The sequence below is a fragment of the Rhinoraja longicauda genome, chromosome 20, assembly GCF_053455715.1.
Source record: "Rhinoraja longicauda isolate Sanriku21f chromosome 20, sRhiLon1.1, whole genome shotgun sequence".
Classification (NCBI taxonomy): Eukaryota; Metazoa; Chordata; class Chondrichthyes; order Rajiformes; family Arhynchobatidae; genus Rhinoraja; species Rhinoraja longicauda.
In genome coordinates, this window is record NC_135972.1 from 4,891,576 (window position 1) to 4,916,063 (window position 24,488).

At 41.7% G+C, this 24,488-nt stretch overlaps 1 protein-coding gene across 1 annotated transcript in view; it reads right to left on the bottom strand.

Annotated features, from left to right (window-relative positions):
• The window catches only part of LOC144603346 (voltage-dependent calcium channel subunit alpha-2/delta-4-like), a 74,770-nt gene extending 52,935 nt beyond the window's left edge, over positions 1-21,835 (bottom strand). The window contains exons 1-7 of the mRNA XM_078416489.1: positions 21,621-21,835; positions 20,241-20,322; positions 15,812-15,928; positions 14,305-14,364; positions 6,018-6,180; positions 4,806-4,937; positions 628-688 (exon numbers count right to left, since the gene is read on the bottom strand). Of these exons, the coding sequence (XP_078272615.1) occupies positions 628-688; positions 4,806-4,937; positions 6,018-6,180; positions 14,305-14,364; positions 15,812-15,928; positions 20,241-20,322; positions 21,621-21,757 (752 nt within the window). The 5' untranslated portion in view covers positions 21,758-21,835. The remainder of the gene's footprint in view (positions 1-627; positions 689-4,805; positions 4,938-6,017; positions 6,181-14,304; positions 14,365-15,811; positions 15,929-20,240; positions 20,323-21,620) is intronic.
• Between the last annotated feature and the right edge of the window lie 2,653 nt (positions 21,836-24,488).

The window sequence follows — 24,488 nt, forward strand, 5'->3', positions numbered from 1 at the left end:
CCCTATCCTCGGAAATAGATCCTGGGAAGGCATATAATTTAATGCAACCATGTAAAAAGACAGATTTTCCTTTTATGTTAAGACATTAGAAAAGTTTTTTTTCATTTCCATGCATTTAATTTTCTATATTATGCAACAGTGGCATCCTGTTGTAACTTTTAAACATAACCGCCCAATATACTGATTTGGTCGGCATGGACAAGGTGGGCTTAAGGGCCTGTTCCTATGCTGTATAGCTTTATATCTAAGTCTGACTATGATAATTACAGAAGTGTCTCCTTGCTGTCTGCTGCAGGGAAAGTTATAGCGAAGGGTCCCCTTAACTGCCTTATCCCATTGGCAAAGAGAGGGATCTATGTTGCAGTGTGGATTCCATCCTTCTAGAAACACAGTGGACGTGATCTACACAATGCAACAACTCCAAGAAAAATGCACAGAGCAGATCGACAATGCACATAGATTTTTTAGACCTTCTCAAAGCCTTTGACTTGATCATTCAGCTAGGAATGTGGAATGCCTCTTCAAATTTAACTGCCCATTGAAATTTGTCTCCATCGTATCTTAAAATAGCTAATATCGGTTACCCTTAAAGCACATTTATGTATCACTATAAATGATGTTTCCTACCAGCCTCGGTTCCTGCAGTCAAAAGAGATTACTCCATTTCCATCTGGCATCCATTTTATACCTGTAAAAGTGGACAAGAACATGGTTATTAACTGGCATACGACAACCACCTATTAACTTCCTAAAATATTTAACATTGCATTATATATTGCGACTCAGTCAGTTGCATTCTCACTTTAGAGCCTATGTGCTTTTGAGTCTCATTCCTGAGACTTGAGACCAGACATCAAAGAGAGTGCAATACTGTTGGGGATGTCATCTATCACATGAGATGTGAAATTAAAACTCGCATCTTCTCAGAAGTTTAAAAAAAATGTTTTACAAGGGTTATTAAATAATAATTTGAAACAAAGTCACATACTTCACAAAGTATGATATAATAATGTAACCCTAGGCAACTTTAAATATTTGGCATATGATTCAATTTTATCAACTCTCAATGATCCGGAGATAGATTGTGACTCACCCAAGTTAATTGGAGAAACTTAAATGTGCTATCAAAGGCATTTGTCCTCGTTGAAATCAGATAAGATTGATTCAATCAAAAATTCTTGGTTCAATAATTTTTTATTAGTTTCACATGTACCAAGATACAGCGAAAAAAATAGTTTGCATGCTTCCAGTCAAGTCGTACCATAATTGAGTTCAATCAAGCCACTACACAGCACAAAAGGAGTGCAAAGAGAAAAATACTAGTGTGCAGAATATAGTGTTACAGCTCTAGTTATAGAGAAAGTGCAGTTAAAAAAAATAACAATGAGGTATGTTGGGACACCAGGTCTACATTCAGCATATCAGAGAACCGTTCAGAAGTCTGAGGACAGCAGGGAAGAAGCTGTTCCTGAATTTGGAGCTAGTTTTTTATTAATGCATGGCAAGGATGAGAGGCTTATATTAGGGAAGCACTAAGTGTCAAAAATGGAGATATGGAAGTGATAAGCTAAGGGAAGTATTAAGATGTATCAGCTCCTTACTATAAAGCAAATACTCTCAGGAGTTCAGCCACTAAGCAAAATATAGCTAAATATTAAACCTATATGATGATTCTATCAATAATAAGGGCTGACAATTGGATTAGGGATAGTGTCTGCAGCCTGGTTGCATATCTAAATCTGAGGTGTGCTCAACTCACTGCTACAACCAAAGAGTAGATAAGTATATTACGGCTAGCCATGAAAACCATAGAGTTTACATAGACTAATGAACGTTTGGTGAGAGGACTTGGATCTTTACTTGGCTGAAATTTCTAAAAAAAAATCCATTAATTTATGATAGCATTTTGAATGAATCTCTTTCTCTATCTCTCAGGTGTTAAGCAGCTGTTGCTTCTCAATTTTCAGTTATTTATCATTTGGAGCATACAATGTCATTTTCAGCCCATCTATTATTTTTAGGTACACCCATAATCAGCATGATTCCAAACTTGCAAGTCGCCCATGAATCTATATATATACTTCGACTTTTCTTTTGCATCTCAATGGCATGCTTACTTTTTATCCATCTCTTCATTGTATTAGTCCCTCACCTATCGTGAACACCTGAAGAGGGTGGCTGATAAACTGAAAGCAAGGGTCAACATCATCAGGAAACCTGCAGGTAACCGCTGGGGATCCAATGCACACATCCTCCGTAATGCAAGCTTAGCCCTAGTCTACTCAATAGCCGTGATTTGCTCAAAAGCTTGGGCTAATAGTTGCCACACCAAACGAGTTGACACTGTCCTTAACTCTGCAATGCGGGTCATCACAGGGACGCTTAAATCAACACCTTTGCAGTAGTTCCCTGTCCTCTCTCACATCGCCCCTCCCAGCACACGCAGAAGGGAGAGGATGTTGAAAGATTGGTGTACCATCGAGTCTAACCCTGACCTTCCCATCCATGCTGACTTGAACAAGCTGCCCAACATGCGCCTGAAGTGTTTGGAAATTGAAAAATAAATTTGGAGGTAACACTTATGATTAATGATGTAGAAATTGAAAGAGTGTATGAAAATAAATTCTTGGGAGTGATAATAGATCATTGTTGAGTGATAATAGATCACTGTTGGAAACCTCATAAAACATATCAAATCAAAACTGTCTAAATCCATTGCAATACTGCACAAAACTAAGGCCATCTTGAATCAAAATTCACTATTTACGTTATATTGCTCACTCATTATTCCATATATTACATACTGTTTAGAAATATGGGGAAACACCTACAAAACCAGCACTAATTCAATCTTTACATTGCAAAAAAGAGCTATTAGAATTGTCAATAAGGCTGGTTATTGACAACCAACTATATCCAATTATACCCAACCAACCCATTATTTATGAAATCATATGCCCTAAAAGTTATGGACCTAGTAGACTTTAAAATTCTACAAATAATGTTTAGAGCAAAAGAAAGAACACTTCCTGACTGTATCCAAGGTTTGTTTTCAATGAGGGAGAGCAGGTATCCACTCAGGGGTAATTATATATTTGAAAAAATGAGGGTAAGAACAAATGTGAAAAATAGATGTGTGACTGGTAAAGGGGTCCATTTATGGAATAGTTGCAACAATGAATTAAAAGAGTGTAGTAATATGTGTATATTCAAGAAAAAGTTCAAAAATATTATATTTGAAAGATACAAAATATGTGATCAGTACTGAGAAATGACTGACATGATTGAAATGATGGTTCTTGACTACATTTGTGTTTCTTTCTATGTTTTATTTATCTGCTTCTGACGTATGATGTTGTGTTTTTTAAATTATAGTTTGTACGTATTAAGGATAGGCATAATAGCTTTGGCATCTGCCTACACCTTTATTTTTTTTTGGTGAGAAAATATGTGTGATTATATTGTTTTATTTTTTTTTATACAATGTTTTTTGCGCTATTTAACTTTCACAACTGTATGGTCAATCTGTTGTATTGTATTGACCGGCAAAAAAATAAAATAAAAATAATATTATTTTTTTTAAGTCCCGCAAACCCTTCTGGTCTTCAGCCAAATCCCTGGAAGACTTTGACCCCAAGACTGAGTGGCACAGAGCCTGGAAAGATGCCAACACCAATAATGGAGAGGTGATCACAGACCTCACAGTGAAACCACCGGGATTTGACCTCCATCGCAAGCAATGGCTAACCCTGAACAGGATCCACACCCTCCATGCAAGAACAGCCCATCACCTACACAAGTGGGGGATGACAGACAGCTCTGCTTGCGACTGCAGATATCCAGACCAGACCATCCCACACATCGTGAATGACTGCTCACTGAGGCTTTTCCCTGGTGGTATCAAGGCCATCCACCCAGCAACTGATGCTGCCCTGGCCTGGATGTCTACCCTTGACCTACAACTTTAGGCTGTGCACGCCATATACAAGAAGAAGATTGTATTAGTGATCAGTTATATTGATCCTATAAAGAGGCAAAGCAAACTATGAGGAGTTACATTCCCTTTCATCCAGCAGCCATAATGTTGTTTCGGCTGTTAAAGCAGTTGACTACTGAGATAAATGCACAACACCAATTCCCAGCATGTTATCAACTTGTTTGCAAGAAGCTGAGTCAGTTATTACAAATGTTTTCCACATTTAGGACATCAAAGTATTTATGATTTATATAAATGCTGGGATTACACTCAGGATGGCATCAACCTTGGGGATTCCAGCAATTTCTCCATAGTTGCACCTCTCAGTCATCTACCATTGAACACTAATAAACTGCAAGAAATTGATCTGGCATGACAAAGACATGACTGGTGTCTTACCCTGCAGAGGAATACATAGACAAAGTAACAAATGTTTCCTTCAGAAGAATATTTGACAAATATCCTTGCCTTTGAGTCAATGTTTATGAATTACAATAGCAGCAGGAGTAAGAGAAGCTGCTGCAATACTTTATTATCAAAATAAATTCATGTGAAATAGGAAAGTTCTCACATAGTTTGATCATCAACACATACTGTTCGATTAGTGCTACAGCAATGATTTAACTCTCATCTGGGCCTACCTATATAATTTACCTTCCTGATGCCATTTTTCTTTCTGATTCTTTTTATCCTCAATGTAATGATCCCATAACATGGGAATTTCCACCAGGGGAACATGGTGTTTAAATACAATCATTTCAGTACATTGTGTATAAATAATTCCATTAAAAAATATTAGCACAATTTTTCTACAGTTTCAAAAGTTTACCTGGGTAAAGTCTAAAGAAACCAGTGGAACTTCCAAAATATTGCCAGGTAAGAGTTGGATCTTGCAGAAAGTTTTCATTGAAGACAGTGTTTAATGCTTCTGACCAATAAACTCCATTCAAAATGTTAGGATCTGTTGAAATGGGATAAAGGAACATGACAATGACGTGTATTTCTATTTATATCTGCATTGTTACATTATTCTGTCAAAATCTGATTTGTATCCCATTAAAACTGAGCAGAACAGTTTTTAGGAAGGCTTCACTTTGACATATGTGACTCAGAACAATCTCAGGAATTCCTACAATGAAATAGGAAGATTGTAATGATAAGCAACCGATGTGTACTCTTTTGGCATTCAGCATAATTATTACTATTAGGTACACTGTAATGCTGCCCATTTAAACCCAATAAATGTAATGTCCAAGAAGTATTATAATGTATTAAGATGTTATTATATACAAAATTTATATCTGAAATAATGAGTCACCATCAAGTTTATCAATATTCAAAAAGAGCAACAATATCAATGGCCTTCCACCAGATGCTGCTTACATATATCAAATATATCTTTGCAAAATATCTTTATGGTGTGCATTTTTTGTAACAAATAAATAACCATTCCCACAAGTTTTGTGGAATTTTCAACATGTTCATTTGATGGCGACAATGCTTGAAAGTTCTGATGATTATTGAGATGTTTTCAGTCCTGCATTATTCGACTGAAATTTGTCACAGCTTGAAACTGACAATTCACATGGAGTGTGCACCAAAGGCAGATGTCCAAGCCTCATTGAAAATTATTCCTCTGAATACATAATTTCTGCAGATCAACTCGCCTTAAACAATACCTCATTTAAAGTCTAATATATTTGTGATGACCACCATGCTACCAAAATGTAAGAAAATAACTGCAGATGCTGGTACAAATCGAAGGTATTTATTTCACAAAATGCTGGATTAACTCAGCAGGTCAGGCAGCATCTCAGGAGAGAAGGAATGGGTGACGTTTCGGGTCGAGACCCTTCTTCCAAAGAAACTATGCCATCAAAGGCTGCTTTAAATAGATTCTGGGCAGAGGATAAAAGAAAAGGAATGACAGCAAGCAAAAGCCAGCAGCAATTCTCAGAAAGAACATATACTGACAAAAAAAGTTAGTATTGAAAAGATAAAAAATAATGAACACACTAAAGAAGAAATTGATTTAATTTACCTTTATTATAAACATTAGTTGGGACTTGTATATTACTAAGTGAGGTGTTCACTGGCAAATTATTGAAATGCTCATTTTCTTCCAAACTAAACTCATTTCCAAGTTCCACGTAGTTGCCATTTTCATCCACCTCATTAATCAACACAGAATTGTAGTAATCAAACTGCAATGCAGAGAAGAAATTTGTGTTAAAAATATGTTTTCGCTGTACCACAGCCGAACAAATAACATGTCACTGATCAACAGTTGGAACTCATTTCATAACAAAGTTACTGATGGTGCTGAAAAATAGGATTCCAGGTACTTTTCCCCTTCGTAACCCAAGTTCTGAGGAAAACATCTAAGTTTGATCAAGTAATTCACTACAGATGATAGATTTAACCTAGTCTAAACATCAATTTTTACTTAAAATGCCTTCATACATGATCAACCATTCATATATATTACCTGGAGTATAAATAAACTGTAAATACCATAGATAAATCATGACACGAAAGAAAGCTCACCGTTTGGAAGGACAAGTGTGAATAAATACAACATGGACTATTCATGTTAATTATTTTTTGTTATTTGACCACTTGGCTTTTACCACTTGTTTTGTGGATGTGAAACATTCCTTAGCACCTGGCTACCAATCACTAATTCCATGCTGCCGCCTTGAAGCCTTCTTTTCAGTGGGTATTGAGCTCAGCCATGATGTTGTAGGCATGTCTTTAACCAAGGCTCCCTTTGCACACAATTGAAGCTTGAAAAGGAATTAATTAATTCATCCTGACACATACTCCATGAATGAAGTGTACTGCTACAATTTCATTGGGATACTTCCCTATTATAACTAAACAGTAGAATGTGATCTACATTATTTTGCCATTTTGCTTATCTCTAGTCATTGCTGAGAATGAGTTGTGCACAGGAATCAAACCAAAATGACGGTCTTCTTATCAGTTTTGAACATGTGTGAAAACAACAGAATCACGGCATGAAAATAATTTCCATTCATACTTATGATAAAATGTCAAGAAGTATATTGTGTTTTTTTTAGAATAACATGTTATTATCTCAGTAACTATATCAAACCAGGGTTGCACATCCACACTGAATTTGTGAGTCCACTGAAATACGAAACATTCTGGTAAACCATTGCAATAAAGTTCCTGCATTGTGATGCAAATAACACAGCTGTAAGACTATGATCGCCAGCTGTGAATTTTGAAAGAGATGTGACAACACTCTGCTCATATCATCACAACAGCTGCCACTTGTGTACCTGGAATGAAGCACAGATTAAATATGCTATGCTTATATAAATATTATGTTGATGCTAGATGAGTTCTAGTACCACCGTAACAGTTTTGAAGTAGCTTTCAGTTCTGCTTTGTTCTTATATGATAATGTGGCGAGTCTGGTAGCGGATGGATGTTGCAGACGAAGTTTATTGCATGGGCCAAAAACTCCGTGACAATCGCAACACTCAAAACTGTAGACAACCAACAAAACGTCTTACCTAAACGGAGTTCAATGCTAGACTGACTATCTCTCCCGCGCTGGCACACCTGGTGACATCGCTAGCCAATCCGAGGGTTCGAACTCTCCCAGCCAATCCCTATGTCCCTACATGACCCCCCCCCCCAGAACCCTCGGTACCGTACCTAACGGGCACCCGGACCGCCCGACCTGAACGCGTACGGAGAGGGGAGGCCGGTACCGCCAGCGACGAAGGGGACGGGGAGGGCCCTGCCGGAGGAGACGATGGGGGCGCTGTTGGAGGGGAAGGCAGGGGGGACCCTGCAGGTGTAGGCGATGGGGGCGCGGCTGGAGGGGGCAGAGGAAACACGGCCGTGGGCAGCGGAGGCCCGAGCGGTGGGAGAAGCGATGCAGCTGGGGAACCAGGTGGGCCGGCCAGAGGGCGGCCCCGGCGAGGAGGTTGGCCCACCAGCACGGGACGGTCCTGGTCCAAGTGGGCCGGTTTCAGCCGGGAGACAGAGACGAGCTCCTGTCGGGTGCCCACTTGTAAAGTGAAGGTGACCATCCCTCTTTTCAGCACCTGGAACGGGCCCTGGTAGACCGGTTGCAGAGGGGGGCGATGGGAATCCCACCGGAGGAAAACGACTCGCAGTCATGCAAGTCCGCCGGTACGTGCGCTGCGGTACTCCCGTGACGGGAGGCCGGGACTGGGGCCAGGGAACCTACCCGAGCCCGGAGAGAAGCCAAAACTGACGGGACGGATGACGGCAGGGCGGAGGATAAGGGAAGAATGTCACCCGGCACCCGCAGGGGCGAGCCGTAGACGAGTTCCGCCGAGGAAGTACCCAGATCAGACTTAGGGGCCGTGCGAATGCCGAGGAGGACCAAAGGCAGCTGGTCAGCCCAGTCAGGGCCGGTCAGGCGGGCACAGAGGGACGCCTTCAGCTGTCGGTGGAAGCACTCTACCATCCCGTTAGCTTGGGGATGATAGGTGGTGGTCTGCTGCAAGCGGGACCCATACAGCTGCGCAAGCGCGACCCAGAGGGACGAGGTGAACTGGACGCCCCGGTCGGTAGTGATGATGGTCGGGACGCCGAAACGGGCAACCCAATGTAACGCCAGGGGCCGTGCACAGGAGGCCGCCGAGGTGTACGACAACAAAAAAGCCTCCGGCCAACGAGTAAAACGGTCGACCACCGTCAGGAGATGAGTGTAGCCCCTAGAGTAAGGCAATGGACCAACCAAATCCACGTGAATGTGGAAAAAACGGACGGGCGGAACCACGAAAGGCTGGACGTGGCGGTGGACCTTGGAGGTCTGGCACGGGACACATGCGCGGGCCCAGGCGGCCACCTGCTTCCGCAGGCCATGCCAGACAAATCGGGCGGCCACCATGGCCGAGGTCGCCCGAATGGACGGGTGAGCTAGGCCATGAATGGCCTCAAAAACCTTACGCCGCAGGGCGGTCAGCACAACCGGGCGAGGGCGGGGAAGGGAAACGTCGCACCAAAGTGTGGTACCTGTGGGGCCGCACGCCACCTGGGCCAACCGCAACCCGGAGGCGGTGGAAGCGTACGTTGAGGCAATATCTTCCAGGCGCTGAGCCTCCGCTAGCTCCTGGAAATCCACCTCGCCCCCCACCGCAGCAACAGAGGAATTGGCCGGCCGGGACAGGGCGTCAGCAACGGCGTTGAGCCTATCCGCGATGTGGCGAACATCTGTGGTGAACTCCGAAATGAGGGTGAGGTGCCGTTGCTGGCGGGCCGACCAAGGATCAGAAACCTTAGAAAAAGCAAACGTGAGGGGTTTGTGATCCGTGTAGGCAACAAAAGAGCGGCCCTCCAAAAAATACCGGAAATGGCGAACAGCTAAATAGAGGGCCAGGAGCTCCCTGTCGAAGGCACTGTATTTCAGCTCAGGTCAAGTGAGCTGCCGGCTGAAAAATGCCAGAGGCTGCCAGTGACCATTGACCTGTTGCTCCAAGACCCCACCCACCGCCACGTCTGAGGCGTCCACCGTCAGGGCCGTGGGGGCAGAGGAGCGGGGATGCACGAGCATGGTGGTATTGGCGAGGGCCAGCTTGGCCGCGTCAAAAGCCGCCTCGGCAGCTGTGGACCAGACCAACTCAGCGGGATTACCCGCGAGGCATTGAAAAAGGGGGCGCATGACCTGAGCTGCCGCAGGCACGAACCGATGATAAAAATTCACCATGCCCACGAATTCCTGCAAGCCCTTGATGGTGGTAGGGCGGGGAAAAGAGCGGACGGCGTCCACCTTAGCGGGCAAGGGAGTGGCACCGGCCGGTGTGACCCGGTGACCCAGGAAATCCACCGCGGACAGGCCGAACTGGCATTTGGATGGGTGGAGGATCAGGCCGTGGTCCTGCAGCCTCTGGAACACAGTGCGAAGGTGGACCAGGTGCTCTGGGACCGAACGACTAGCAACCAGAATGTCGTCGAGATAAATAAACACAAAAGACAATCCGCGACCCACATGATCCATGAGACGTTGGAATGCCTGAGCCACGTCTTTGATACCGAACGGCATGCGCAACCACTCAAATAACCCGAACGGAGTAATCATAGCCGTCTTGGGAATGTCCGGTGGGTGGACAGGGATCTGATGATATCCCCGCACCAAATCAATAGCGGTCAGGCCGGGTGGCAGCGTTAAGACGCCGGTAATCCCCACATGGTCTCCACCCCCCAGATGCTTTAGAGACCATATGCAAGGGGGAGGCCCACGGGCTGTCTGAAGGTCGAACAATCCCCAGCCGTTCCAAATTCAGGAACTCCTCCCGAGCCATGGCCAGCTTGTCGGGAGGCAGGCGCCGAGCCCGGGCGAATACAGGCGGCCCCTCGGTAGGGATGAAGTGGACGACACCGTGCTTAGCGGAAGGGGCATCGAACCGCTGTACGAGGAGCTGCGGGAAGTCGGCGAGGACCGCAGCGAACTAATCGGGAGCCGTGGTGATGGCCCGGATCGACGGGCAGGGTAGGGTGGCAGGTGGAGGAGTAGCAGGCTCCATGCTGCTGACCGAGGGTTGCAGGCCCTTCCCGCGGATGTCTGCGACCAACGAAAAAGCCCAGAGGAAATCTGCGCCCAGGATGGCCTGGCCCACGTCGGCAACGATGAAATCCCAATGGTAGGTCTCGGACCCGAAGGACAGGGACATGGCCCTCTTACCGTAGGTGCGGATGGGACTGCCATTGACCGCGATGAGGGACGGGCCTTTCCTACCTGCTCGAACTTCGCAGCCGTAGGGAGGCACGATGCTAATGACCGCTCCCGTATCGACCATGAAAACGGTGCCGGTACCTCGATCCGTGGCTTAGAGGCGGCGGTTGCGGCCGATCGAGACTGCCTCTATATTCGATCGGCCGAGGCATTTCCCGGAAAGGTACACGGGGCCCTGCAATTTCGGGCTTCACCGCCCCACCGCTTGTGGAAAAAACACCAGCCGCGCCTGTGCGGCTCTGTTGCTTGGGCCCACTGCAAAATGGTGGACGCTGCAGCTCCGTCTTGGCGGGCTTTCTGTAAAATGGCGGCCGATGCGCCGCCATCTTGGCCGCGCGGCCGGTTGCTGCTAGGCCTTGAACCCCGATTTACCAAGTCGTCTCCCATGGAATCCTCCATAACGAGCGCATCGGCCTTCTCTGCGAACGCTACCGGGTCTTCGAAAGAGACGTCCGCCAAAACTAACCAGACGTCCCGGGGCAATTTCTCCCGGAATGCCGCTTCAAACATCATGCAAGGCTGGTGGTCGCCGATCAAGGTTAGCATTTCGGTCATCAGGACAGACGGTAGCTGATCCCCTAGCTCCGGTAAATGCAGGCGTTTCAGGGCCCGTTGGTTTTGGCTAAAACCAAAAGTCCTCAGCAGGAGCTTCTTGAACCCCTCGTACTTCTCGGTTTGGGGGGGGTTGGTCGGGTTGTAGGCAGCTTACCAAAAGATGGAACTTCTCCTGGTCCTCCGAGACTTTCTTGAGGTGGAACTGGGACTCTGCTTGCACGAACCACAGGTGCGGTTGATGGGCCCAGAACGGGGGTAGGTGAACGCCGCCCGCGTTCGGCTGCCCACTGTTCGCTCCTTCCTGCGACATGCTCTTGTGATCGTTGATCACGTCGGGGTCACCAATGTGGCGAGTCTGGTAGCGGATGGATGTTGCAGACGAAGTTTATTGCATGGGCCAAAAACTCCGTGACAATCGCAACACTCAAAACTGTAGACAACCAACAAAACGTCTTACCTAAACGGAGTTCAACGCTAGACTGACTATCTCTCTCGCGCTGGCACACCTGGTGACATCGCTAGCCAATCCGAGGGTTCGAACTCTCCCAGCCAATCCCTATGTCGCTACAATAATATAAATGCCTGGCTAACTGTGACAAATTTTCTTTTCTATTTTCTAGGGTCCTATTTGATATTATGTCCATCTGTTAATAATAGCTGGAAAATACTCGAATGAAGATTTAGAATCAACATTATTCATAAAATGAGTGGTATAACATTGAGTAGCAATAAGATAATACTGTAACTTAGTAGAAATACAATACTTTACAGTAAGGCATTTGACAAGGTTCCACATGGAAGGTTGATTAAGAAGGTTAAATCGTTGGGTATTAATAGTGAGGTTGCAAGATGGATTCAACAATGGCTGAATGGGAGATACCAGAGGGTAATGGTTGACAATTGTATGTCAGGTTGGAGGCCAGTGTCTAGTGGAGTGCCCCAGGGATCTGTGTTGGGTCCACTGTTGTTTGTCATTTACATTAATGATCTGGATGATGGTGTGGCAAATTGGATTAGTAAATATGCAGATGATACTAAGATAGGTGGTGTAGTTAGTAATGAAGTAGAGTTTCAAAGTCTACAGAGAGACTTGGGCCTTTTGGAAGGGTGGGCTGAAAGATGGCAGATGGAGTTTAATGCTGATAAGTGTGAGGTGCTGCATTTTGGTAGGACAAATCAAAATAGGACGTACAGGGTAAATGGTAGGGAATTGAGGAATGCAGTGGAACAGAGGGATCTGGGAATAACTGTGCATTGTTCCCTGAAGGTGGAATCTCATGTGGATAGGGTGGTGAAGAAGGCATTTGGTATGCTTGCCTTTATAAATCAGAGCATCGAGTATAGAAGTTGGGATGTAATGTTAAAATTGTACAGGGCATTGGTGAGGCCGAATCTGGAGTATGGTGTGCAGTTCTGGTCGCCAAATTATAGGAAAGATGTCGACAAAATGGAGAGGGTACAGAGGAGATTTACTAGAATGTTGCCTGGGTTTCAGCACTTAAGCTACAGAGAGAGGTTGAACAGGTTGGGTCTTTATTCTTTGGAGCGTAGAAGGTTGAGGGGGGACTTGATAGAGGTTTTTAAAATTTTGAGAGGGACGGACAGAGTTGACGTGGATAGACTTTTCCCTTTGAGAGTGGGGAAGATTCCAACAAGGGGACATAGCTTCAGAATTGAGGGACAAAAGTTTAGGGGTAACATGAGGGGTAACTTCTTTACTCAGAGGGTGGTGGCTGTATGGAATGGGCTTCCGGTGGAAGTGGTGGAGGCTGGCTCGATTTTATTATTTAAGAGTAAATTGGATAGGTATATGGATAAGAGAGGATTAGAGGGTTATGGTCTGAGTGCAGGTAGATGAGACTAGGTCAGGGAGAGTGGTCGGCGTGGACTGGAAGGGCCGAACGGGCCTGTTTCCGTGCTGTAGTTGTTATATGGTTATATGGTTAGTGCTGAACTACTATCTACTTCTTTGATGTCCCTCAGACTATCCTTGACTGGACTTTGCTGGGTTTACCTTACACTAAATGTTATTCCCTTATCATGTATCTATACACTGTAAAAAGGATTGATTGTAATCATGTATTGTCTTTCTGCTGACTGGTTTTTATTCACAAAATGCTGGAGTAACTCAGCAGGTCAGGCAGCATCTCAGGAGAGAAGGAATGGCTGATGTTTCGGGTCGACACCCTTCTTCAGACTTCTGCTGACTGGTTAGCATGCAACAAAAAGCTTTTCACTGTACCTCGGTACACGTGACAATAAACTAAACTAAACTGAACTGATTGTAATTTACTTTAGGAATTTACCATATGGTACAATTTTAAAGTGTGCAAGAAAGGTTTCCTGGTTGTTCATATAAGCGCACACATTTGTAGGTTGCAGGACCAGTTGAAGAGCTTGTTAAAAAAGCATTTCTAAGTATCACACTAGGAAGGATGCCAAAGCCTTGGATAGGTTGCGGGAAAAGTATTGAGGAAATCAAATAAAAGTAATCAAAATTAAGCAGGGTTTTCACAGAGTAGGGGGGGGGGGGGGGGGGGGGAGTTACTTTACTTTGATAGGAGAGGAGATCTTCAGAGAAAATAAACCAGCAGAAAAATGAGATGGATTTATTTGTAATAAACCTTTACAGTGTGGAATGCAAAAGTTGTATGTGTGGAGGAAAAAGACCAGTTGCCACTCTCCAAAGGGAATTGCAGATATATTTTAAAACTATATGGGTTTACGGGAAAAAGAGCAGAGGAATAAGATTGTGGATATTTTCTTCAAAACGAAATAGCAGAACTATGGACCAAATGAAGATAGACACAAAATGTTGGAGTAACTCAGTGGGACAGGAAGCATCTCGGGAGAGAAGGAATGGGTGACATTTCAGGTCGAGACCCTTCTTCAGACCAAATGACCTGCTTTTGTTCTGTAAGATACTAATTTATCCAGGTTTCACATAGGTGATTTGTTTGACTTATTTTAACCAAGTTTAATCCTACATTTTAATATCAAAGTAAGAACCTTTTAGCACTGGTGTACATACCTCAAAATCCATACTGTATTCATGGTTTAAATCGGCTTCTTCAGCAGCATCTACCAATCTCTGCACAGAAAAAAAGAGACAATTAATTGACTTTGTGTATATGCCACACGGGAAAAACAAAAGCCAAGCCAGAAATTTCTGGTAACAGGCATATTCTGTGGAGAGAACAGACAAATAACAAAATGTGTTATATATACCATTATTAATGTGGCAAACATCTCTTCATAAATACATTATCAAATAAAAATTAATACCAATACACACACAACACACTCACACACAACACACTCACACACAACACACACACACACACACACACACACACACACACACACAATGCACACACACACACACAATTTTTTTAAATGAATGATTTAAGTTTTAAGAGTATTTTAAAGGAGAGATGTAAAGAGATTGAGATTCCAAAATCACAGGAAGTCAGCTGAAGTCCCAACGTTGGCTACTGCCTGCAAATATGCAGTATTAAATTGCTCTTGGCATTGTACATAATGAAAAGCATTTTGACAATATCAATTGATGTTGACAATAATTACATCAAAATAATATAGCAGCAACTGCAGCTATCAATCTTGAAAGACAGAGAAAGACTCATAAATTGGTAATATTCTAATTCCTATATTTTTATGTACCCAATTTTTCAGGTTGTTTACAATGTTATGTTGAAATTATTTGTGTATTCAAGAAGACAGATTTTTTTAAAGTACTAAAGTCCTTAGACATCTAGTGTGTCTTTAAGTCCTAAATAGAAACCAGAAATAGAACAAAATTGGAACTGATATATGTATTCAAGAAATACAAACCAAGCATACTTTCATATACTTTCTGAAGGGTTTCGACCCGAAACATCACCCATTCCTTCTCTCCCGAGATGCTGCCTGACCCGCTGAGTTACTCCAGCATTTTGTGTCTACCATACTTTCTTATAGTTTTTTTCTTATTTAAACCAGTTTGTTTTTCCACACTCTGACATAATTGGTTTTCTTTACAGTAATTTAATAGTGAAAATGGTGAGAAAATAAATATAATTTTAAATCTCTCAAAAATGGCTAAAAGCAGTCAATTATATTGAAATTCAGGAATTATTGTTTTTATGGCCAAATAAGGTAAACAGTTTGAACACATCAACAAAAATAAAATGAAAGATCATTTACTCTTCTTTTGCTAGTTCAGTTTGTAATATAGATGAATTCTGGGATTCTAACTCTTCCTGAAATAATTGAAACGAGATCTTTAATATCCAGTTTAGCCATTGTGAAAAAAATCATCCAACTATTTCCATAAAATGTTAAACTAGATGATGTGCTTTAATCCTGGCGTGAAGAGGAATTATCCTATCTGGATACAAAATTTACAACAATGAGTACACAGTTTATTCAGGATCTTGCTGATAAGTTGCTTGCTTTTCCAAATTAAACTAAAGTATGCAACATTTGAAAAAAAACTGTTGGATATAAACAACATATGAGTTCAGAGAATTAAATTGTACCTTTACTGCCTCCATTTTTCGTCCTAACATTTCTTTCATTTTCTTTCCAAATTGTGTTACCAATTCCACACCATCCACTTCTTCAATCCTTATAAAGTTTTCTGTATCTTTATATTTCTAGTAAGAAAAAAATCAGGAAAGGTTATAACAAACAGCTGCAAACTAGGGGCAATAATTATTTACATGCCCTAAATATTTATTCATCAAGTGGATCCTATGAAATATTAAATACGCAATACCAACATGGAAGTGGAATAAATATTGAGCCAAGTAAATGCTACATTTTCAATTTACTGGTAAATCTTTTGTGCAAGTATACTTTTCAAACTGTTATAGAGATGAGTACACAAAAACTGACTAACAATGGCACAATTTGTCAATTCGCTGGAATGGTTTTTTTTTTAGTCGAGCAAAATAAATAAAGAACACGCAATGGAGAGAGAAGTAAATGATTTACAAGCAGAAATAAGCTACATAGCCATTCTAGCGTGTTCTGCCATTCAATAAGGTTGTGGCTCATCTGATTATTCTCATCAACTCAGCATTCCATTTAATACGGGAAATTTTCAGCTGCACCCTGTTTAATTTGGCCTTAAAATATTTACAGACTTTGGGTTTCCGCTATCGTTTGAGCAACAGTTCTAAAGACTCAAGATCTTACAAGAGAAAAAAAATTCACATCATATTTATTTTAAATGGTAAATAGGGATTATAGGTTCTAGATTCTCTCATATCATCTCTACATTTATCTTGAAATCAATAACCATCACAGTGTTTAGGTATAGAAATTTCCAAAAATGTATTACCTTTGGTGAAACTTTATGAAATTCATCTTAATTTTAGTTCTAAAAGACCTCCCCCTTATTTTGATGCTTACTTCAGGTTCAAGGCTCCTTAGCTAGGGAAACCATCAACTTGTCCACCTTTCAAGTCAGCTAAGAATTTTGTACTTTTCCATGAAATCGCATTCTTCTTTACTCCAAAGAACAGCAGCCTCCTGTACTTAATATCTCCATATACAACAAATTTTACATTTCAGGAACCATCCTGGTAAATGTTCATTGCACTTCTTGCATAAACAGTATATCCTTTTTTAGTAAATACATGTTCCCTTCACTTAAAGACAACTAGCAATAAAATCAAAAAGTTTATTTTATCTTGTCATTTATATTGCATTGTAAATATATGGTATTCCTATTCTAGTATTTACCAAGAAAGCCCCATAATCTCTAATGATCAATCAGTGTAAAAGTTCTTTCAATCTACTTATACCAATCTTAAAATAACTAAGAGGTTCAATATTACTGGAATCCACCAAAAATAAACATTGGGTATTGCAATTGGATAGCATTGCACTTGTCATTATTTTTGCTCTTCTATTTCCATTTATATAAATTTTATTAGTGCTATATTGCGAGTGCAAAGATTTTCAATGAGGCACATTTATGAGGGCTTGTAGCAGCCTACCACAATTCTGAATGCCTTGTCCGGATTACATTGAAAAGCCCCTTAGATTCATCCACACCATCATACACTGATATCGGGCAAAGAAATGGAAAGTCATTCTAAAAAAAAATTATGGGGCTAAAGATAATTTATCTTGCACAGATAGATTATCAGTGCAACCTGAAGAACTGGAGTAAAGCAACTCTTTAAATGTTACTTCCTAAGACCAGAGCTGTGAGAAAAGCTGTTATTCATGCAGCAAATTTGTGCCCTAATGTCACAAATATCATCATATCATCATTGTGATTATAGAGAATTCTAATAGATTTTCCTTATGTTCAGATTTTCATTTCTAATTTTTGAGAAATAAACCCAGTGTAGTTTTATCTTTTATTTTTACTGGCTTTAATGACTGCTGTAGATACTTATATTGATTTATTTGATCCATTTGCTCCTTTTGAGTTTAGGGAGAGAAATTAATTTGTGGTCGTGAGTAGCATCTGACAGTTGTACTTATCTCTGCACATTTGGTTCCATTGAATTTGAAGGAACAGGATGTGCATAAAGTAGTAGTATCAATGAACAATTTTCTCACGCTCATTGAGTTCAAGTGATCAAAAGAACGTCTCTCCCTCCCATTATCCAAGTACGATATGGCATTCTAATTTTACCTACACAAAACCATCATCTCGCTTTAATTTACTTTGAAATTCAGTTGCTTACTACATGCCCATTTTGTCAGATCATGTATTCAGTAAAGCAGGTATTTTGGCAACAGTACAAATACAAAGAGGATGAGGACAAACAGATGCTTAGAAATGGGAAAGGCAGCAGTATATGACATAGATTTGAGGGCAATATTGTAAAAAAAACATATACTAAGTGCTAACGTGGTACATCATTATAAATGTGAATTTCATTTTTCTTTATGTAACTTTGTTGGAGACAGTGTAGGAAAATAACTGCAGATGCTGGTACAAATCGAAGGTATCACAAAATGTTGGAGTAACTCAGCAGGTCAGGCAGCATCTCGGAAGGAATGGGTGACATTTCGGGTCGAGACCCTTCTTCTGAGACAGAGTTGCATGGAAATAACTCAAATTTCAAAATAATTGCTGTTTTTAATGTAAACCATCATTTGTTGTTGTTGTTCATCCTTCGGGTTCGAAGATGACCATGACTTCACTTTCAGTTGGAGGATTGGTGACTGTGGGTCCGGAAGTGACTGGTGAGGCCAATCCGGGCCCGGAAGGCACACCCACACGTAGGACACAAGTGGATGGCTGTTGCAGTGGAAGTGGAGGTAGCCCGGGCCTTGCGCACGGATCGTTTCCTCTGGGCCTCTGCAGTGCATCTGTTCTCTGCTGCACAGGCTCCTGTGGTGAGCTGACCCTTTTCTGCAAGGCGAGTTTCACTGAGTGCTGCTATGTCCACGTTGTAGCGAGCTAGTTCTTTGGCGACCAGTGCTGTTCTTCTTTCTGGTCTATCTGCCTTGATGTTGTCCAGCAGGGTTCACACGTTCCACGTGCCGGTTGAGCACCTTAAACTTGTTTTTCTTATTATTTCGACCGCTGATTGGGATCCCCGCCAGCCGCGGTATGCTGGCCAAGGTGAAGTGAAGCAGGCTATGTTTGAGGCACCTTTTCTAGCCCCTTCCTCCATGGAGGTGAGCAGAGCAAATCCTAAAGAGGGCTGCTCAGACACCCGGGGGGCTGCCGAACTCCACTGCTGCTTCGGTCCAGTAGAGAGCGACCCTATGCCCTGGGCTGCCTGTGTGCAGGTTCATGACTACAGCTTCCAGTATATCCACACCTGCTGCATCGCCACTCTCCCATTGCCACAGGACTTGAGGTTGCATGGTATGGAGTTGAAGTCATGACTTGCGCTTGACTTGAATTGAAGTGAGGGGGAGTTGCGCAGAACGTTGGCCTCACTCTCTCATCCTGGCCTATCGGGTTCCAGCAGCAAGACATAGTCGGGACGGCTGGGGACAGGTCAGGATGCAGTGGATGGTCAGAAGTGTCCTACGTATCTCACTCTGCCCTGTTTGCGCTCTACGACGCTTTGCTGGGATCGTCTTTCTGCCCGTTGAACCTTCTGGTGGTTTCCTCCACGCAATCCGCCGAACCCAGGCTTCACATGCTAGGTAGACAAGCCCTAAAGCCGCTGGAACCAACGACTTGCCGAATGTACATGTGGCATGCACGCAAGACAGTGGAGACATCGTGGGGGCGGGGTCGTCCAACTCCCGTACAAGTCCCATTTAGGACTTGCCCACTGCCCTAGTAAACCATCATACAGTACCAATGAGATACAAAAAACAATAACTATAGAACCATCAAGGAATTCTCTATTTGCACTAATTATATTGTGAATCTATTACTGAGTTAATTTACTCTTTTGCTTCTGCTGCTAATATCGTACATTGATGAGAATTACAAATTCAAAGGATTTGAACAATAACACCTGATACTCCTATGTCTGAAAGCATAAATACTTCAAATATATGTTATTTTCAACTGAGGTTTACCTGCTATACTTTGGCCATGTTTAAAACAGTTCATGATTGAAAATATTCAAATTCTGTATTTGTAACAAACTCAAAAGTAGACACAAAATGCTGGAGTAACTCGCCGGGCAGGCAGCATCTCTGGAGAGAAGGAATGTGTGACGTTTCAGGTCGAGACCCTTCTTCAGACTGCTCCTCAGTTTTGGTGTATCATGTTTCATGATTTCCTCCAATAATATTAAGGACCACTCAGTCATTGCAACCGAATAAGTTAAATTCAAATTTATCACAGCAAGTTCTTTCATTTTTGGTTGCAGATGATTTTGACTCCCATTCCATGATTATCCCAATTTTCCCATAAAACACACACTTCAATTACCTTGTCTTGTGTACACTCAAGGTTTCCTTGTGCATCCAACTGGAGGAAAAATAAACTTCAATGGAGAAAAAATAAACTTTATTCTGCTTACTGACCTTTTGTAGCAATAAATAGCCTGAGTACTTTGTTACAATGGAATTCAGTTCTTCACCAAATGCAGAAGCCCACAGTTGAACACTATAAATAAAAGAAGTGATTAATGAATATATTTCTACTCAAAGAGTATCACGTGCCTATAAGAGTTTTGGAGAAGAATCGCAATTTGGAGAAGAATTGCCAAATACATTAACATTATCAACTAATGTCAAATACTTCCAGAAATTGTGAAAATAGAAATGCACACAAATCCAATAGCCGCTTATGAACAAAAATGCTTCTTAGAATTCTTCCAATGAGGTTCCTGCCACTGTCCTCTGTGGAGAATTACCACATTATAGCACATTACCACATTGTAGTGTAACACAGGATCTCTCCCAGCCCAAGGAAGTGGACACTTCCCCAGACATTGACAGCCAGTGCAGCTCCATAGGTAGTGGAAAGAAGACCACTGTCTTCTGACCTTTCACATCACCAGCCTTCTCATCAAACATATCATCCTCTGACATTTCCACAAGCTTTAATGTGATCGCATTACTTGGTACCTTTTCCCTTCCCCAGCCCTTTCTACTTTCCATAGAGATCACTCTCTGGGACTCCCTGCTTCGCTAATCTCTCCCCACCCCAGGGATTCTATAAAACTTTGGTTTGGCCACAGCTAGAATGTTGGAAGAATATTATTGCATTGGAGGGGATGCAGAGGAGATTCACCAAGATGTTGGCTGGGATGGTGCGTTTCAGTTCTGAGTTGAGACTGAATAAGCTGTTTTCGTTGCCAAGCAAGAGAACGAGAGGTTATCTTGCAGAGGCATACAAAATTGGGGAGCATATATTGGGTGCATTGCCAAAACATTACCCCATAACAGTGGTATCCAAAACCAGAGGGGAAGATTAAGATAAGGAGTAAGATGGTTGGAGAGGATCTGAGGAAACCTTTTATGTATACCAAGAGATTGCAATCTGGAATACCCTGACTAAGAAAGTGGTTGTGGCAGGTTTTAAAAAGTACCTGGACAAGCTTTTGAATCACCAAGGCATAGAAGCCTATGGATTAAGTGCTTGCAAATGGGATTAGTACAAATGGGTACATGATGGTTGGCATGGACATGTCAGGCTGAAGCAATGTTTCTGCGTGATAGAACTCTATGACTCTAAAACTGCCAAGATAACAATTACATGAAAAAATTATGGTTAGAACAAAATAATGCCAAAACTAACAGTAACAAAGCAAATTACAGGAATTTGAGTTAGATGCTATAAAAATGTAAATACTACCTTGAACAAACACATAAAAGAGCAGAAAATAGCAATAAAGGGTTTTAACTAAGTGTGCCTTTAATATTAAAACAATCTGTAATAAAATAATATCAAATGCTTACGTTTCAGTTGGTATCCTACTCTGGGTTTTGACTGAATAAGAGAGACAGCAGCAAAAGCAGATAATCCACGAAGTAACATGTAGCCTTGAATTGTTCCCGAAGCACCATTTGAAATAAAGCAGCATTCTCTTTTCCATCAAACTAAAATAAATGAAGCATAGAAAGAACAATCCACCTTGACTTCATAGAAAGTTGCAGAAAGGTTATTCAAATCTTTGCAAGCTGGCTTGAAGTAGTGGGTGCCTTTACAAAGAAGGCTGTTCCAATGTTAAAAGAAAATGCAGAGTACCATTATTTTCCTGGCTCGGCATTTCAGTCATGAACATTATAACAAGCACAGAAGAAATAAAGATCATCTGTGTGTCGGCACACAATATACGACCCGGGCAGCATCCATTCCTTTCCACTGCAACAGTGATGTGAGATAGAAACAGAAATTACATTTGCTGGGTCCTGACAAAAATTGTCATTGGCCTACCCAAGAATTGTGTCTGTATTCTAAGACACAATGAACTCAGGATGTGGGTAGCAGACTGAAGTGAAAGATGAGAGAGAAATTGTGCAACATCACAGCTGGTGTATAATCCAACCAGATTTAATCTTTAAATGGCTGCAGATTTATGATGGCCGTAGTACTGGGGGATGGGAAGGAGGGAATCACACTGGATTATTCTGATTTCTGGAGCAAGCCCTGCCTATCCAATCAGGTGACAGAAAAATAAGTCTCAGTAATTTTTATCCAGTTACTCTGCTTGCTGTGTTCTCCAGTTAACCAAAATCAATTGTAAAAAGCAGTGAAATAATGTTTTTTATTTTACCCAATCAATTGATACAACACATTAGAATTTATGGGTGTCTGTGCCTGTCATAGCACTAGTCTGTTCTATGAAACAACCATTTGTAAGCTATCAACCTTTAAGTCAGACTAGGTACCAGATACAAATTGATATGCAGCAATTATCAAAGTATTAAAAGCATATATTAAAGATGAATAAAAATACTAGCTACTATCCCTGACCACTTAGACCTGTTCCTTTTGAAGTTGTATCAGGCTTGAAAATCTTTGGGTTTTGATGCTGGTTGCTTTTCAGCATGGTGGATTTGGGTTATTGTGTCAGCAGGAAGGCACCAAGCCTCTAAGGGGCCAACCACTGTTTCTGCGGCACCTATCTCCCCTTAACGAGGGGAGGTAATCTAGGCTTCCCACCAAATCCAAATAATATTTTCCTAAATATCTGTATCAGGAAAAGTTTGAAGAATTCTGGCATCTAGACCACTACTTTGGATTGGATTTTCATCTCTGGTCTGATCCACTTCTGCTCACACAATGGGCAGCAGCATTCATCTCATACTGTCTCTAGCCTTCCATTCCAAAACCGTCCTAAGTAAATGAAATTTTTACTCCAGTTTCATCAATTTGCTGCTGAGTACCATGCATTGCGCAAATCCTTAGGCACTCCACAAAAGGCAGTCCCACTGATCTTAATGCATGATAGAATGAAGGCCCGGTACCACCCCAAGGAACTCTAGATATCACTTCTAGTTTTCCTTTCTTTTAAAGGTTTTTGTGGAGATGCATCTTATTTTTTGACCAATTTGATCTCTTCCCACGTTAAAATTATCCAACCTTTGTCCCACATTATTCCTCAATGGTGCAACCTAGATTTAAAAAGTAACAGAAGAGTTTTAAAATAAAGTTTCAAAATGCAACAGTACAGCTATTTTTTCAATTCCTTTTTTGAATAGGTGTTCAGAGTGTGCCTCTATTTTTAGCCTGATACTAACAATATCAGGGTAGCTATAATCAAATTACTAGGACTATATTAATGAGACATGTGAATTGTTACTGCAATTTTTTCTGTTCATTGCTCTCTATCACTGCAACATTTTAAACAGGTCAAAGAATAACTGAATTGCATTTTGGTAGGATGAATGAGGATAGGTATATTAATAACGGATGTGTCTGCAACATTTAGTTTATTAAAGATGAAGTCAACTAAGTCTGCTTTGACCCTACAGGAAACACGTCAATTACACTCAATCTCAAAATCAGAGCCAAGGTTTATAATTCACACCTTTCAGAACTCCTTTCAGGTGGTCACCAAAAGGCATTGAAATTTATGTAATCATGAGTAATTTTTAAAAACTTTTCAAAATGGCCTTCGCAGAAAGTGTGTAAACCTTGCTTTCTCTTACGCAAACTGACATTGTGAAGTGAGTGCCACCTAAGCCATTCATTTAATGTTTAATTTATTTAGGCAGGTTTATATTAAGTTACTGCAGCTATCATGATGTGCTTGACCTGAGTGAAGCTCACTACTATCACAAGATTATTAGCATGGATAAAACTATGTGTGTTTCTAGGGATCAATTATTCATTCAAATAGGGTTGACAGCCTGACCTGCTGAATTACTCCAGCATTTTGTGAAATAGAAACATAAAAAATAGATGCAGGAGTAGGCCATTCAGCCCTTCGAGCCAGCACCACCATTCAATATGATCACGGCTGATCATAAGTTTAACCTTATTTCCTTCAAATGCTAGATCTCTGTTAAAAACATCTTGAAATATTCTAATCTCAGGAACGATGTATCTGAGACCCTTGTTATCATTATTTACGTGCACCCTTCAGCATCGTTCCACTACCTAGCCTCATACTAGGTTTTTGTTCTCAAGCCACCTACATGACAGTTATTTGTATAATATTGTATATGGTAACAGTCCATATGTTCTACCAATAAGCTCCTTTACAGTTCTCTTCAGTGTTTGCCGATAGACCTATTTGAATGTCATTAGCAAATTTCAACACCACATGCTCAAAATGTCCCTACACGCTCTGTAACGAAAAGTAGCTGCAGACGGTGTTG